This window comes from Chelonoidis abingdonii, chromosome 2 (assembly GCF_003597395.2).
Source record: "Chelonoidis abingdonii isolate Lonesome George chromosome 2, CheloAbing_2.0, whole genome shotgun sequence".
In the NCBI taxonomy this organism is placed as follows: domain Eukaryota; kingdom Metazoa; phylum Chordata; order Testudines; family Testudinidae; genus Chelonoidis; species Chelonoidis abingdonii.
In genome coordinates this window covers 44,652,274-44,670,060 of record NC_133770.1, presented here as the reverse complement: position 1 = coordinate 44,670,060, position 17,787 = coordinate 44,652,274, and the positions used below count along the sequence as shown (strand labels likewise).

Below are 17,787 nucleotides of genomic sequence, written 5' to 3'. Positions count from 1 at the left end.
CTCCAAGCTGCAGGGGTCCCTTTTGCCACCTGCGGTGGATGAGAACAAGGGGGGATCCCTCCTGGCGCCGAGGCCCGCCTAGCACCTGCAGTGGCTGGGAGCGTCAGCTCCCCCTGCTGCCACTGGTGGCTAGGAGTGGCGGGGATTCCCCCAGAGGCTGGGTCCCCCTCTGGCACTCACATGGGCTGGGAGCTGCAGGGCCCCCTTGCCTCCTGTGGCAGCTGGGAGCAGAGGATCCCCCCTGCAGCCCATGGTGGCTGGGAGCAGTGGTGGGGAGCTGTAGGGCTCCCCCCGTCACCCACAGTGGCCCAGAGCTGAAGATGTTGTGTACCCCACAGCTCCCTGCCTCCTCAGGTGACAGAGGACCCTGCAGCTCCCAGCCCACACTGGCTGAAGTCACAGAGGTCTTTGGAAGTCACAGATTCCATGATTTCCATGACCTCCGCGATTATATCACAACCTTAGCTATGACCAGTGCTTATCTTGCTGTTCAGAATAATTGCATTATTTCCTTGTGCTTCCCCTGCCTGTCTGTTGTACTCAGCTGTTGTCTCTCATCTTATACTTAGGGTATGTCTATACTACCCGCCGGATCAGTGGGGAGCGATCGATCCAGCAGGGGTTGATTTATCGTGTCTAGTCTAGACACGATAAATTGACCCCCGAGTGCTCTCCAGTTGGCTCCTGTACTCCACCAGGCTGAGAGGCACAGGCAGAGTCGACAGGGGAGCATCAGCAGTAGACTCACCATAGTGAAGACACCGTGGTGAGTAGATCTAGGTACGTTGACTTCAGCAACGTTATTCATGTAGCTGAAGTTGTGTAACTTAGATCAAGCCCCCTTCCCCCCCCCCCAGTGTAGACCAGGCCTTAGATAGATAGTTCTGATATGTGTTTGTACAGCACTTAGCACAATGGGACTCTGACCGGAGCCTCTCAACATTATCACGATACAACTAAAATAATAATACACTTCACTGCCAAGACCTGCGTTCAGGAGTCCATGTTTCCCCAGCAAGGACTGATGACATTAACACTTAGAGCAAAGAGTTGAGGAAAATGTTAATATTTTGGACTATTTTGATTGCTTGTGCATGCAGGGGAAACATAGGAGCATGAATTCAGGATGTGTCAGTTATGTAAACACCATTGTTAATGTTCGGAGAGAGAAAATAGTTTTCACAAAAGTTTTGCAGCTTAACTTTAAGGCTGGGACATATGTCAACCAAAACAAGGAAATTTAGCATTAACACCCCCTCTCCATTTCAACTCATCCTACTAAGTGTGGGGACTGAAGAGATTTTAGATGATGTTATGAAGTATTGCAGCAGTGATGCACAGGCTTAACTCAATAACATGAGGCATGAATGTGCCTTGTCCAAGATTTTCATGAAGGGAATGGTGATCTGGGGGTGTCTAACTTGAGACATCTTAAATGGTTCTGATTTTCAGGGGGTTTGTAGTACTTACCCTCTTAAAAACATTGAGGCACCCAAAATCCAGAGTCACATTGAAAATCTTGGCCCTTAACTATTGAATTGACTTGGTTTTTCAGCTTATACCATAGCCTTGATATTACTTAAACAGTTACTTTGTGTCTTGATCAAAATTCTCTTTGATTCCCCGATTTAAATATATATTTGCTTGTCTCCATTCCTTTTCTAGATTCTCCCTTGGGCTGCATGGAAGAAAGAATCACTCCAGCATAAGAGAAGGGCTTGGTAGACGGCACAGTAAAAGCAAGACCATACAACTTCTAATTGGATACATTCTTCCCCTCACCCCAAAAATTATGTTGTTGAAAAACTCCATAAATTACACATAATTCCACAATAAACTCTGTTTAATAGAAAAATGTGACAGATCCCTTTGGTATCCCTGGATCTGAAGTTGAAAGGAGGGTTATTAAATATCAGTGTCTCCATCCCGCTTGGACTGCTATACACAACAGCTTGGGAAACTATTATTTTTATGGCATTTCGATTTCGTAGAGTTTGAATTATATATGACTTCAACTGGATGCAGATTGCAGATTGCAGGTAATGGAATAAGCAGACCTTTCCAGCAGGCCTAAGAAAAAAATAGCTTAAACCACAATACCCAAATTCTTCATTAGCACAGTTTTAATTTATTCATCTAGTCATAACGGTTACCCATTAGTGAAGCAAAAATAAGATGCTGAAAAGCACCCTCCTTGCACACTGGACTGAGGGGGGGAAAGTGGTGCAGTTTGATTACTTGGTATTACAGGTACACAAATTATACAGTAATGGCCCACCCAGAGATTGCTATTATTTAGAATTGATACGTCACCATAAGCTTGCCTGGCACTTCATAGAAATGAGAGAGAAATAGATTCTGCTCTGAAGAATTTGTAATCTCTCTCTCTCTCTCTCTCTCTCTCATATGGCACCCATTTTAGGTGAGGAATTGAGAGATTAAGTGTTTTGCCCAAGGTCACCTAGGAAGTCTGTGGCTGAGCCACCAATTGAACAACCTTTTCCTGAGTCTTAGTCTTGGGGCCATAACAGGGTCACCCAGAGGATTCAGAGGTCCTGGGGCAAAGCAATTTTGGGGGCCCCTTCCATAAAAAAAACGTTGCAATACTATAGAATACCCTAAGGGCTTCCTTCCTCTCTCCTGGTATGTTTGATTAACCCAGAAAACAATTACAGCTAGTAAAGGAGGATGTAGGCAATGGAGAGGACAAAGATTATAAGAAATCCTAACATACTAATTAACATAGTAAGTTTGTAATTACTGAGGGTAGGGATGAGGGAGGGCCTGAAAGGAAGACAGAGCAGAAGAGGTCAGCAGTGGAAAGATATCAGAAAGAAATGGGTTTTGAGGAGGAATGGGATTTGCAAGCTGCTCACAGAGTCAGGGTATTACTTCTGGACATAAGGGCAGGATGCAAGCAAAATACAGATGTGAGTAGTAACAAGCAAAATGGAAAGAGAGCAACAAGGTGAGAAGAAGGGGCAGAGCGTAGGGTTGTTTTAGCAAGAGGGAGAGGCATGTCAGATGGGGAGACATAGCAGCAGGAGAGACATTCAGGGAGGTGCATGTCTAGATATTACAGCTTCTGAGTTAAAAATTACATATACTACCTCAGAGTAAACTGTAAAAGCAAGAGCACTGCAAGGCACAACATGCCATCTCTCACTTACCGCCGCTTTGCCATTATGATCCCATTCAGCACTGTAATCTCGAGAGTTATTTCTAGTATTTCATCAAATGACTTGACAAGATTCCGTGAGTTACTAGGTCAAAGATGAGTCACATGGTCAAATTCAGGCCTGGCATAAGTAGCCGTCAATACCTTTATGTACATCAGAGCTGAATTGGGTCCATAGCTATACGTTGTCCATTGCATAGGCCATAAAAAGATAATCAGCTAATTTCCCCATAGATGCTATAGGAGGTGTTTCTAAATCGCTAAATAAATACATTTCCATGATAGGCACAATTACATACACTATAGAAAAGGAGGAGGGGCATGCCATACAGCAGAGAAAGTATTTTCATTCTCTTCAGTTATAATGTGATCTCTGTGATTCATGCTCAGGGAACTTCTAAATTCTGGAGCTCCTATAGAAGCCTGTAACCTCAGAGGAAGAGAAAGAAGAATCTTGTAACATCCATAGTCTCACACTTCATCAGAAAGAAGGGAAAATGCCGGAGCATGATTTAAATCCTGTTCACTCTGGGATTTCAGAAGCTGTTGTACATTTCATGGCACAGGTTCAGAGGAATTGTCAGGATGCAGCTGAAGCACAGAGCTGGTGGAAAACAGAATTTCCATCCTGTGGGAAATTTTGACATTTCTGAATTTGTTTTTGTTCCAAACTAGAATGACAAATTGAAATTTCTCACAGAATGAAAATTCTGAAAAAATTAGATTGAGAAACATTGATTCAGGAATATCAAAACATTATAAATATTTCTTTCAAAAAGTGGAATGACCCCCGCCCCCCGCCCCACCATTCTGATGCCACTGACTCAGAGGAAAATGGGGTGGGGTATGGGGTAGCTGCTGTAGGTTTAGAAAAGCATCTGAAGCTTTGCATTTCCCTGCAGCTGTGCCACCAGTGGGAAGGAGGAAAACGTGATTTTAAACAATGACACTATTGTTTTTGTTATTTTTGCTTCATCTATGGGGCTTTTAAATGTAATTGTTTTTTTTAAATAACAAACCAACCTAATTCATGAGTAGTGAAATCTTCCAGTCTGGCTATTTAAAAATTGTGTTTGCTGTATCTAAAAACTGAAGTGTTGCTGTCTTTCTACATACAGAAAATCTTAGTAAAGAACCTATGGTAAGTACACATTATAAGCACTAAAAACAGAAGATAGGAGAAGATGCTCCTTGGGACTCCCAGAAGCGGTTAGGAGAGGGCATAATGATTATCATGAAACTGGTCTTTTGCTTGTTTGAAAACAATCTATTAGAATTAATGAGCCTATTCTCAGTTACACAAAGCCCCCTTTGCGACACTGCCCACTTTGGCAGTGTAAAGATGCCTAAAAGTAGGTGTACATGTGTGAAGAGGCATATTACAGTGATGTCTGCTTGAAGGTCTCTTTTACACCATCTGAGTGGTATAAAGGGCCCCCATCCTCATGTAAATGAGAATCAGGCCTAGTATGTTAACTGCTTTTGATTTGCTGCCTGATTTATATGGCTATTTTCTGGCCCACATGACTTTCAGTGGAGATTGTGCTGCTATGTCACTAAGGGTATGTCTACACTACTGTTAAAAAACCCATGGATGGCCTGTGCCAGCTGCCTCAGGCTTGCAGGGATCAGGACAAGGGGCTGTTTAATTGCAGACATTCGGACTTGGTCTGGAGCTTGGGCTCTAGGACCCTGCAAGATAGGAGGGTCCCACACCTCAAGCCTGAATGTCTACATCACAATTAAACAGCCCCTTAGCTCGAGCCCTGTGACCCCAAGGTAGCTCCCCAGGCATCTAAGTGCAGCGTAGACAAACTCTCAGGCACTTCTGAAAATCCATTCTCCACTGTGGACTACTTTTCTGCTGCTGCACTATCTATTGATTTGGAAAAATGACTGCCTGTAGATCAGGGAGCAATTACTAGTGTGCCAAATAGCATCCACTCCTATCTCCTGTCTGAAGCGTATACAAATCTTACAGACAGAATAAAAATGAAATGAAAGTTTCTCATCTCCCTCATTAATGGTGCCAGGTCCAACACTTTGGCCTTCTTTCTATTATCTCTGAACTGCTTTGTGGCAGGCATAACATCTCTGCTACTTCAATAAGAGCTGGTAAACAGTTTGGGTAAATGCTGATACGGTCATTCTGAAATAGAAATTGGCCCATTGCTCTAGCAGCTTTTAACAAAAATTGGCACAAATTCCATCCTAATAGCTTCACCCACTGAGGTTAGCCAGAAGTGAATATGGCTGTTTGCTTCAGAATGATAGGGTCCACAGAAAAACACTCCATGGTGCTATTGCAGCTGCAGAGATTTTTCCTTTTGGGTAGCTCGTTACTGAAGAAGAGCCCTCCATTGAACTTTGTAAGTGCAATAAATCAATCAGCCACTGTCAGAAACACTGCAGTAGATCATTAGTCTCATTTTTTTTCTGGGACCCCTGCTTATTCTCAAACACTGTATCCTGGCCTTATACCCAATTCATCCTTCTTCCTAGTCAGTGTTTTGTTGTCCCTGATCAACCCTGTGATAACATCTGCATGCTCTGAGTTTCTGGCTTCCGCCCCAGAGGCTCCCAGCTCTATCCTCTTTATTTTCTTTGTAAAAGCCTCAGCTGTCATTTTTATAGTTACCATAACACTCCGCAACCAGTTGGAATGGTTAAGAACTAAATACGAGCTCATTGAAATGGAACTCTTAGCAGTCTACAGTCCTGGCTTCAGACTTGTGCCACATGGTGTGGCCTGGTAGTGGCTTTGGCTGCCGTCTTTCCTGTCTGGAAGAACAGACCTTGACATAGCTTTTAGGCAATCTGAATTTTCAATCCTAACCGTCTCCAGTAAGATGGATTCTTTCCTTCGAGTAGTCGATCAAGGTGGGACTTTCCTGGCACACTATTTAGCATGGAGGGAGGTGCTCTCTGCCCTATGTTCCAGCCTCTACTAATATTTAGCAGTAGATGGCAGTGAAAAATGGCCTAATGATTCCTTTTATAAATCTACCACTGTGATAGTCAGCATGGAGGTGTTGTGGGATTATGAAAAAGCCAAATCATCTATGGAGACTCAACAGATGCCTAGCCTCTTACAGGCCTAGGGAATGAATGGCTGAGTCCATATTTAAGTCTGGCTCTCCCATAAGACCTTTCTGCCCAGTTCTGATATACAATGGTCCCACGCTATTGATTTGCTGAGCTAATTTTTGCCCAAATGTAATTTTAAAGAAACAGTAACATCAGGGGCATTTGATCTGCGCACGTAATTATCAAAGGCTATTGTAATGCGCTTCAAAAGTGTCAAAATGAATCTCTACAAAATTCATGGACTCTGAATTTCTTCTGGCCCTGTTAATCTGTTATTACAGATGGAAACATCAGCTTTGTTGCTTAATGCACAAGACAGACACAGGAGATATGAATGCTGTTTGCTGCTCTGTCACATACTTACCATAATAGCTTGAGGCAAGTCATTTTGCTTCTTTTTCACATCTGTAGAATGTAGATACTTACTGCCTACACAGTGGTGAGGTGAGGCTTAATTCATTTTTAGACCCTTGAATAGAAGATGGGTAAAAAAGACCACATTCCCACTCAAAACGAAGAGATTTGGGATTCAAAGGATTTCACTCTTACTGAATTTGTTTAAAAAATATCAAGAAACAAGCCAACCACAAATTACTGCAGCCATTCCCAATGGCGTCCAGAATTCTCCTCTGCTGTTGTCATCTATTGCTTCTGGAAAAACAATACTACCTGATATATTTCAGTTATTCCTCGCTAAACTGGAATGTACTTTATGAACTGCTACTACAAAACAAAACATGCTACATCAGTTAGGAGAATGCAATATGTTGAATGCAAATGAAAATGTCTAAAAATTATGTTGAGAAATTATTCCTATTCTTTTTTTTTTTAAATCAGATTCTAGAAACGCAGGGTAAGGCAGCATGCTGAAAAGCTAAATGTCCCTCAAATACAATGCACAGTCAAAACAAGCAACAGTCCTTAGATATTAAATACATTCCTGCTGTGTCACATCATGGCGCCGGCATAAACTAAATTCAAGACTTTTTATTGTCAAGAGGCACTAATATTATACTATATTTCAATGTGGATGTTTGCCAACAATCCAAAATAAAAAGCTCCCTCGTAAACAATTCCTAAAGGCAGTGCCTTGGGGAGATGGCATTTCATTAAAAAAACATTTGTAAAAAGTATAGGAGTATGTTGCTTGATCGCCAGTTGGCCGATCTCTCTCTTGTGCATTGCTGAATGTTTATAAATGTGAGACCTGAGGAAGAGCTCTGTGTAGGCTCAACAGCTTGTCTCTGTCACCAACAGAAGTTGGTCCAATAAAAGATATTACCCTCACCCACCTTGTCTCTCAGTTCCCAAGTGGCTTTTCAGATAACATATGCCATGCTGCTTTCAGATCTGCCATGCTAGCAATTCAGCAAACCAACTTTCAGGAGATATTTAAAATTGGAAACTTGCGAAGTCTCTTAATGCATCATTTGGAGAGGATAGGAAAGTTTGTAAAAATGATCCACATAAATGTGACAAGAGCTTTTTTCTCATTAACATGTAGGCAATTACAAGAAAATCATATTAGCGACAAACCTCTGATTCTTCACTCCCTCTGACTCCAACACACTTTCCTGTGACTTCTACATTCTTGGCGATTAGTGGGACTACATAGGCGTGCTGCAGTTTGAGGTCAACATCACTTATGCAGAGACTAGGCCACATTCATCAATTCATCTTTGGCTTGATTCCATTGAAATGAATAATCACGGATGGAATTGGCCAAGTATAATTGTATGGTTCAGTAGTTACATGAGGGGGTGACAGACTATGGCAATTGCCATTTCACTGTCCATATACAGGATGCTATTTTCCATGGAGACAAACACTTTGAAGAGAAATTTCCTCACCTACATTGAGCCCTAGAAGTTGCATCCTCAAAGTTGTTTACAATTTCGACCCAGTTAAAACCACAAATATTGGGACTCAAAACTACAGTCCCTGACAGCCCAAAGCTTCAGACATTACTGTGTAGGAAGTTTAATCTACAAGAAAGCAGAAATATAAAAACACAGCTTTTGATCAAAAGTAACCGTTTGTCAGCTGATGTCCCTTTAATTTGGTTTTCCGTGACATTATCCAGCTGTAGCCAATGGATTCCAGCCAGGCCCAGCAATGAATGGAGTGGAGTTTTGTTTAAATTTAGTATCTGAACATGTTTTGCCCATCATTAAAATTAACTCAAAATTGAACCATAGATGTTCAAACTCAAAAGGACTTATTAGGTCACCTAGTCCCTTTGTCTGGCCAAAGCAGGATTGAAAACACATTGGAATCCCTACTAACAGAGCCTTCTGGGTTTGTTCTAGTCCTTTTTTTATTGTACTCAATCAGTATATTCAAAAGTTTAAAAAACAACCACAAATGCCAGTGTAAACATGCTTCAGGTACATAGGTAATATAAAATATTGCACATATAAAAGTCATATGTTCAGTATTTCTTAATGATAATATTTCATCAGAGTAAAAGAGTCGTGCAGATGATGTGAATTTATTTGGCTGGCCAGCCTTGTTTCAGAAACGACTACACACAATTCAATATTTACAAAAGATGAACTCACTACCTTTTCCCGTGTGCGTAATTTGATCTGAAATGTGGAGGATGCAGAGATGCATGAACCCTGCAGGTGTGGTTTGCAAGGGTATTTGTGAAATGAATGCAACAGTTTATTTTGCAAGGGGTCAGAACAAATCAGCATAGGGAGAGCTGCTGTCCCCAGTCTTAAGGGTTTTTTGGGGTTCAGGAAGTGTTAAGGAACCTTTCTTACTCCCTCAGAAAACTAGAAGATGGGGGAACTCTCCTTTCCTAAAGCCTCAGGGGCAGATAATGTCCTGTAATTCTAGAAAACCTGCAAGGATTTCCTTGCAGACTGATGTGAAGCATTAAGATGGATCTTTAGTGCTCAAGTTTTCTAGCTACTGACACAAAGTTTATGGGTCTGTCCATTAGCTGGCTGCCGTGAGACAGTGGGATGTCCAACTGAGCTATTTCCAGGTCCTTTGGAAAGTTCTTGGGATTGACAGTAGTGATCTTGCCTGCTGGTTTCCCCTGCCCTGAAGACAGATGCCAGCAATCCATAAAAGCCCAAGAGGTAGCAGGATGGATCCGAAAAGGCCACTGGCCTCCCTGACGATAGGAATCCCAGGTGCTTGGTGGGAAGGGAGACCAGCTAAGAAGAAGGAAGGAGAATGAGGAGAATGTGTGTGTCAGAAAATGAACGCCCTCCTCCTAGATTCACAAAACACAGCAAATTTCAAACTCTGGACAAGCACAGGATGATCCAAGGTTTTAGGTAGATGGTTTGCACAGCTCTATAGCTGCATCAATCCAGATTAAATAAAGGCCATTCATTGATGTTATAGAAAAAGAGTTACTGGCGAATTATGGATCTAGTCTATTGGATCTTAGAAGTTGCCTTTACAACAAAATGTCTTTCCTTCTATGGGTCATCTCAGCCTTGGATGATTTGCATCCTACTTTTTATACAAATGCAAATTCAGTGCACCTTCTCTGCAAGACTCTTTGTAATAAGAGATAACTATAGGATACTCTACCCAAAAACTTAACTTGCTGAAATACCTTAAACACATTGTTAGGTCTATATTTTATAATTCCTTTAAATCAATCAAGTGTTGTCACCTATGACACAATAGTCATGAATTCAACAAAATATGCAGTAGCATTTTTAAGAGGATATTTTAACAAAATAAGTACACAGAAATAGTGGTGAGAAATTCAGCCCTAGCAAAAAGGTGAGCAAAAATTCCCACAGATTTCAGTTGATGTTGCACTAGTTCACACCAAAAATGGATTTGATCCACTGAATTTAGTACTGTCATCTACAGGTTGAAAATGGTATAACATATCTTTAAAATATGCCCCTTCCAATATAATTATGTTTAAATTCCCCTGCTACCCAAATCACCTTTGTAGCCAGGAAAATTGATCTGAATGTGCAGGCCACTTGTCTACTTACATACAAGATAAGCAAATGATTTCCATGTTATGATTTACTTCTCTAAAACTCTGAATCTACGATTAGATCTGATACTCATCCCAGAAAGGTGGAAAAATAAATAAATTGTGCCCCTATATAAAGTCCTTTAGAGACTACCTTTCTGCCTCAGAAGTACTTTCACAGTACCAATATATTGCTTGTCTCCCTGAGCCACAATTTCATAAAAGTTCTTATCCTTAGGGAGGTGTCAAAAATATTCTGCATGATACAGTAGTGTTTGAAAACTTCATCCTGATCCATCTTCTAGATGATACAGCAATGCAGGCATTTCATCTTTGCAAGGTTTGGGTTATTCTGAAAGTGATTTAACACACCACATGTGCTCAAAAACATCTGTCAAAATCTACAGCGACTGAAGTATGGTACAAAAACTCTTTGCACAGTGATGGATTATGTTTTGAAGGCAGTGATAGGGCTGATTTCTGCCCAGGATCATCATCATGTGGTGATTTTTCAGAAACGTTGCATAGATCAGATTACAACATCATGGCACTTGCAATTTCAAAGAAAGACTGTTGGTAGAAGAAATCCTTCATTTAATCTTTAGCACACTTCTAGGCTTGAGCGGGACTCTGAACTGAACCTTCACTCTCCTCTTTTATGCATCAGTAGTCTTGTTATTTGTCAGTTGTTCCCTGTCAGCCATGTCATCTTGAGGAGGTCTAGCTCTGCCAAAGAAGCCGCACTACAGAAAACAAGCCAACAAAGAAATCACAATGAGGCAGCCACATGATTGTTCTCCTGCAGCTCATGCTCCTTTCCTCTAACCTCCACCCCTCACCATGTTGAACCTTAACTTAGGGGCTCTTCTTCACTCCTAGCTCTCACATGGATTCAACAGAACTAGTTGCATAAGTGTGATCTACTCACTAGAATAGGAGTTGTGGAATTGAGCCCATCGTTTATAAGCTCTTTGGAACAGGGACATTGCCCTTTATGTTGGTAATTATATACATAAACCCACTCTACATCAGAAATTCCAGGAGATTTTAAGAATGCACTATGTTGTAATAGAACTATTCTACAAAGTACTGACCACCCTCAGCTCTTATCAAAGTTAGTGGGAGTTGAAGGAGATTAGCATCTCGTGAGATCACCTTAAATGACACCATTTTTTTGTCTGTAGCTACTATATATAAATAAAATATTAAATACATTCTAGTGAATTTAAGGTTCGCTTCTACAGGAAAGGCATAAACAGCACCAAAGTAGTTATATAAAAAATGTGCCATCATATGAATAAATACACAATAAAAATGAACACAAAGGGGTGGCATAAGACATCTGACTGAGATAAGTATAAATCATTGTAATAAATTCAAAGAAATGAACAATAGTAGAAATTTCTGTCTTCCTTCTATCACACATACAAAGTTTGTTACTTTTTTCTCTCCAATTAAATGTATTTTTGTAGAGAAAAATTAAGAACAAGGGAAACATGCGCTAGAGAGGAAAACATTAGAAACGTTGTGAATAGAGAAAAGCCACCGAGTCCGTCATATGGTGCCTGTCCTTTCAGAAGAAATAGCACGTCTGTCCATGTAGGATGCTGTACTATTATTATTTAATACGCGTATACAATGTTCAAAGTAGAAAAAGTGCTTTACTCCTTGGGCCGGATCTTGTCTCCCTATTGTTCTGAAAAGCACCTTCCATTCTTTGAATGCAGTCCTGGCTTCACTGATGTCAGCAGCAAAATTCTCATTGACTTCAATGGCGCCAGAATTTCACCCTTCGGCGCCAGAGAGATAATACAGCATTCTCAATGGACAATAGCATTTTGCATACCCTGGGAGCTATGTTGCACTGTTTTATATTCCTCTGAAAGGCAGGTACAGTCTGTCAGACCGGCTAGATTGTTAATTATTTTCTATTCATAACATTCATTGTGAAGATAGTAGGAGCTTTAGGTGGAAGAGGAAAGCTGGATTGGACCCCAAAGTATAAACAAAAATCTACATTTATAAAAGCTGCTTTTGACAGCCACTATTAAAAGCCTGATTTGCATTTTGACATCAACAGTGACTCTAATGAGACAGTTTGTGTTTATCCCAATTCAGAGGTCGTTAAGTAAGGCACAATTACTGAAGGAATTTCAAATCAGTGAAATAAAGTGACAAAGGGATGAGCAGCTGGCCTTGAGTTGGGGGGCCATTTTACAGGGCCAGAGTAAAGATCATTGAGAGATGACACTTTTTCCAAGGACTAAGTGATGGCTATGAAACTACTTCAACTTCTAGTGTTATAAGGGATGTTTCCAGGAACCCTGAAGAAATAGATTGTCTTAAAACCTGTGAAATAAAAATCAGCCAACTCACTGACTGCAAACCTTATGACTTGTAATTTAAAAAAATATCAGAGACAACCTGGTAATATTAAGAGAAATCTCCTTAAAAGTAATCTCCTCCCAAATTGGGTGAGGGATTGTATAATTATATGCTAACGAAAATGGCAGTTCCTTAAGGATTCAAGGAAAACAAAACAAAAATGCTTTATGTACCTAAACACTTCAGAAAGAAGATCATAAGTCTTGGGAATCGGAGCCAAACTCTGTAAAACCATTTATAACCACTTTCATAACAAAGACGACTCTGAAAACAATGCCCCTTCACAAAAGTCAGCTAATAAGCATGTCATCATATGCCACATCAAAGAAGACATACATCTATTGTTGCTTTTGCTCCAAAAACTCTTAAAGGTCACAGATTCCAATTTCTCATTCTCTCTCTCTCTCTTTTGGTGGGGGGGGAGTTGGTCATCCTAAATCTTCTAAACATCCTTCCAACTTTCATTAAGTAAATAATAATAATACAACATACCTTCCACAAAGCTAAGGTCAAAATAGCCAGAACCAACAATCCAAGGAGTATTGCTAGTATTATAACCCATAAGGGGATGACAAAGGAGACATTTGGAGTAGCCCAAATGACAGACGTTCTTATCTGAAATGAAAAGATACAAGGTGTAAATGAACAAAGATTCTGTAATAAATGAAACCAGAAAATGAAACACAATGAAATTGCCAGATTAGGAACATATACTGCCCACAGTTCTTGTACATTAACTTTATTTGCTGCAACTTCTGCAACCTTTTTCACAATAATCCTTAAAAATAGGGCTTGCACAGATATAAATACCTCTTATATTGGACATAATATAAAACATTTTCACCCACTGAATATAGAATCACTCTGAAGCTCACCAAACTAACAGTAAACACTTCAAAACCATACAAAGAACCAAACTCTGCTCTCAGTTACACCAGTGTAAAATCCAGAATAATATCACCGATTTAAATAGAATTACTCTGAACAATGGTGTAAACAAGAACCAATTTCAGCCTAAGTTCTCTACTGGAACTAAAATATGTACATCTACATAATATGTTGAAATCTAAAAACTTTTGCTGACAAACCAATACAATTTTTTAAATATTACCTTGTTTTTCATCTAAGCAGCCCAAGAGCTAAACTCCTCATATAGAATGTCATCCATGTAATATAAGTATAATGCACAAAAATACCATTGTATTTGAACTCTCTGTAACATTATTCTGTCATACTTAAAGGACGCTTAGTGTACATGTAGAATGACCATTTTAATGTATTGTGAAGTAATTGGAAAGTATAGCAACATTTCTTTCATTGTCTATGGCTCTAGAAAGCAGCAGGTATGGATAATATGTGAATTATGAGGCGTTAAGGTCTTTTCACTGATTTTACAAAATCATCTAGATTCCAAGCCTTCATTGTAATGAATGAAGCTAACTGCCCTTCTAGCTTTTTCCCTTCCGGTCTTCCCAATAAATTATCTCCTGGCTCTCTCCTCCATACCTCATACCCAGTTCATTCTACTCCCTCAGATACTGTTCAAAGCTCTCCTCATCAATCTCACTTGTTACTTTGTTTCTCTCTGATGTTTCTAAGTCGAAAGAGTTAGCTTGAGCTTTCCTTATCTCCTTTCTCATAGGTTACATCCTCTGTCATCTTTCTCTATCCTTCTTCTTTTCTATTGCACTAGGAAGTTATTTCTGTCTTGGACTCATCTCACATGCTCCTCTTCTGCCTAAGCAGAGTATGTTTGTGGCAGATGGAACTCATCCTGCTCTTCATGATAGAATGCAACTACCAGGCAGTCTCCAAAGCAAACTGATTATACGCCTTCTGAAGCGGTCTTCTACTTTTACTGCTTGAGGTACTGCTAGGAAATCAGAATCCCTACTTACTGAGTCTGCTTCTTACTGCTAGTCCCTCTGCCCCATTCTAGACTTAAATACTTTAGTTCAATATTATATCCTTCTAGTGTCTGCCAAGACCTTTCCCTCTCTCTCTTGGCCCTTGTCTTGCCAGCTAAGTCTCTTTTTCATCAAATTCTCCCATGCAGATTCCCCTGTTCCCTTATCATTAAATGATAATTAACTCATCAGGATCTAGATTTAGCTGTTCTGATGCTCCTCTCACCTACACCAGTGTAAAACAGAACCATCTCCATTGAAATCAACAGAGCTACACTAGTGTAAAACTAGTGAAAGAAGAGAATTGGGCCCAACTTTTTCAGCCCTGCCACCAATTCTCTGTTTGCTAAGCTTTGGCTATTAGCTAACTGGCCAATTATAACCAAATAGTTCTGAACTTACTCATTCACTTTCATGGAGTGTTCAGTTTGAAGATTGATGATAACCGCTTGGCCCTTAGAATGAGTCATTTTAGTGATTAAGATTCTAAGAGCAGGTCTACAGTACAGCCAGGATCGATGATCTGAGATCGATTCACTGGCAGTTGATTTAGCAGGTCTAGTAAAGACCTGCCAGATCGACTGCAGATCGCTCTCTAGTCGACCCCTGTACTCTACCCCCAATGAGAAGAGTAAGGTAAGTCGACGAGAGTTTCTCCCGTCAACCTCCCGCGGTGTAGACCCCGCAGTAACTCGACCTAAGGTACATCGACTCCAGCTACACTATTCACTTAGCTGGAGCTGCATAGTGTAGGTCGACTTACCGCAGTAGTGTAGACATAGCCTCGGTGATGGACAAGTGCCAAGATAACTCCACTCCTTCCATCTGTCCTTCTTGCTCTTTTTTTTTTTTAAACAGTATCTCCAGCTTCTTTTCTGAACCTGATCTTTCTCTTTCTTTCTCTCTCCCTCCCTTGATCATGGCCTCCCTCTCTTTTTGTAAGCACCAGCAGACCCTATCCCTGCTTCCAACTACCATCATACCTAACTGCATAAGCCAGTCCTTTCCACATTTTCCATCTCTGTGCCACTGGTTCCTAGTCTGAGGCAGCACTTGCAGAGTTAGCAGGCAGAGGGTGGTGGGAGGATCTGTATGGCCTAATGAGAACATCTATCTACACTTCTAGAATGCAGTCACTGTAGTATCTGGACTCTCTTACCTGATTCTATGTTCTGGATAAGAGTCCTGACCTAGCAAGGCTAGAACACTTATCTTCCAGCTACAATGTACTCTGTGAGTTCCCCAGAAAACCCCAGAAACTATCCAGTCCTTACAGTGTTAACATGAAGATTGCCCAGAATCCCATTGGTTAAATGCCAATATTGTTAGACATATGGTCACTGATCTCGTAATGGACACGTTCAGCTATCATGCTTCTGCACTGCAGCTGGGCACACTTATTGAACCCTGATACTGCAGTCATTTGTAAACATGCTCCACAGGAATTTGGATGCAAATAGGCAAAAAATCATATATTCTTTATGCAATTAAATTAAGTGAAATTTGTTTCCTTTCTCAAATAAACACCACAAAATTCCCAATACCTTCCAAACACTCCCCATCCCCACATATCAGGGTAAAAGGAGATGATTCCACCATTGTAGTATTTTTCACATCCTATTGGGCACTGCAGAATGTTGTAGGCTTTCTACACCACTTGGTTCAGCAGTAACAGTGGAGGCCTCCTAGTTTAATATGTTAATAAATATTTTTGAATGGCTTTCCTTGTGTCTCACAGCAATACTGTATCCGGCATTAAAATGCAAGGGCAGCAAGAATGAGAGCAAGGTCAGCTGTTTTGTCTGCAGTGACTCTGCACACAGAAAACTCTGTCATGGATAACAACAAATTGGTAAAAAAGGCCTGTCTGGCCAAAATAGTCGTGAGAGTTGCAGAGATGAGTGGCTGCACAAAATCTGTAAAAGAGCAAGGAGCTGCCTAATGAGGAGAAGAATTTCTTGCTGCTGCTTAAAAATTATGGTGGGAACCCTGAGGTACATCTTGTAGGCTCAGATTAAGTATTGAGCAAGGCATAAAAATGAGTAAAAAAAAGAAAAAGAAAACCTCATAGGCAGCCAAAGAAGAGAAAGCTAGACTGATAAGTTATATCTGAAAGAAAGTGCTGTCTCTATTGGAAAAGTTCTTGGTTCCCAATACTTCACGAGCAAGGAGCAATATTTCTGTCTGAATATGATCAAAGACTATAGGCCTGTGGCCAACCTCACATACATCACTTCCACACTGGTGTAAATCATTTGATTTCAATAGACTTGCTCTCATAAAGGGGTGCAGCACTGGGCCCAAGCACTGGTGTTATTTGTCCGAGGCTGTTGGCGACAAGAAAGAAGCAGTAAAGCAAGACCTACAGACATATCAAGAAACCTTTGAAATTCAGAACCAGAAGCTGATCTAAGTAGCACCTTCAATCAGCCTGAATCTGATGGACTCAGAGAAAACTTATTTGCCTGCAAAATTGTTGGGATAAAGCCATTGCTGATCTTGATATCTTGAGCCAAATTTACTCCCGGTGTAAGCAGTAATGCAGGGTATTTAAAGGCAGTAGGCCCAGGAGTCAAATAAATTGCACGAGAGATAATATTAACAATTGTAACAGGGCATTATGAAAAAAATAAAGACAGTACACCTACAAGAAATTAGCCAGTTATGTATGAGTAGGTAGAAAGCCAGTTGGTGACAGTTTATTGACACACCACATTTTTAACAAGAAAATTACTAGAGGGCTAGGCAAGTGGCCAGTAGACATTACAACTAGCTGCTTTATTTTTTCTTTAAGAAGACCTTTAAATAAGTCATGACCATCTAACTGTGCACATAGGGCCTGATCTAAGTCCTGCAGAAATCAATGGAAAGAATCTCATTGCCTTCCACAGGCTTTGGATCAGGCCCATAGCTTGCTTATGTAACTACTGGCTCCTATCACTGTTACCCTGTTCCCTCTCGCCCATCCCTTTCATTTGTTTGTTGCACTCATTTGTTGTACCTTGTCCCAATTTAGCTCATAAGCAAGTTAGGTTAGGTAATGTGTGTTATGGTTTTGGCAGAGCATCTTACACAATGAGGTACCATTCCTAATTGGGTCTTCTGAGTGCTCCACTGGTACAGATAATAACTAATGGTGAACCAATTATCACCTTGCCAGTCTTAGTGGGAGCTGCAACCCTCTCCTTTGCTGCAAGGCTGTGCTATCCTCCTATCAGCCTCTATAGAGCTTACAAATTATGTAACATCAATAAAAAGCCTTAATCCTG

General features: G+C 40.6%; 1 protein-coding gene across 1 annotated transcript in view; it reads right to left on the bottom strand.

Annotated features, from left to right (window-relative positions):
- Positions 1–8,564: 8,564 nt before the first annotated feature.
- ITGA8 (integrin subunit alpha 8) overlaps positions 8,565–17,787 on the bottom strand; it is a 185,851-nt gene continuing 176,628 nt past the window's right edge. The window contains exons 29-30 of the mRNA XM_032802185.2: positions 13,104–13,226; positions 8,565–10,969 (exon numbers count right to left, since the gene is read on the bottom strand). Of these exons, the coding sequence (XP_032658076.2) occupies positions 10,883–10,969; positions 13,104–13,226 (210 nt within the window). The 3' untranslated portion in view covers positions 8,565–10,882. The remainder of the gene's footprint in view (positions 10,970–13,103; positions 13,227–17,787) is intronic.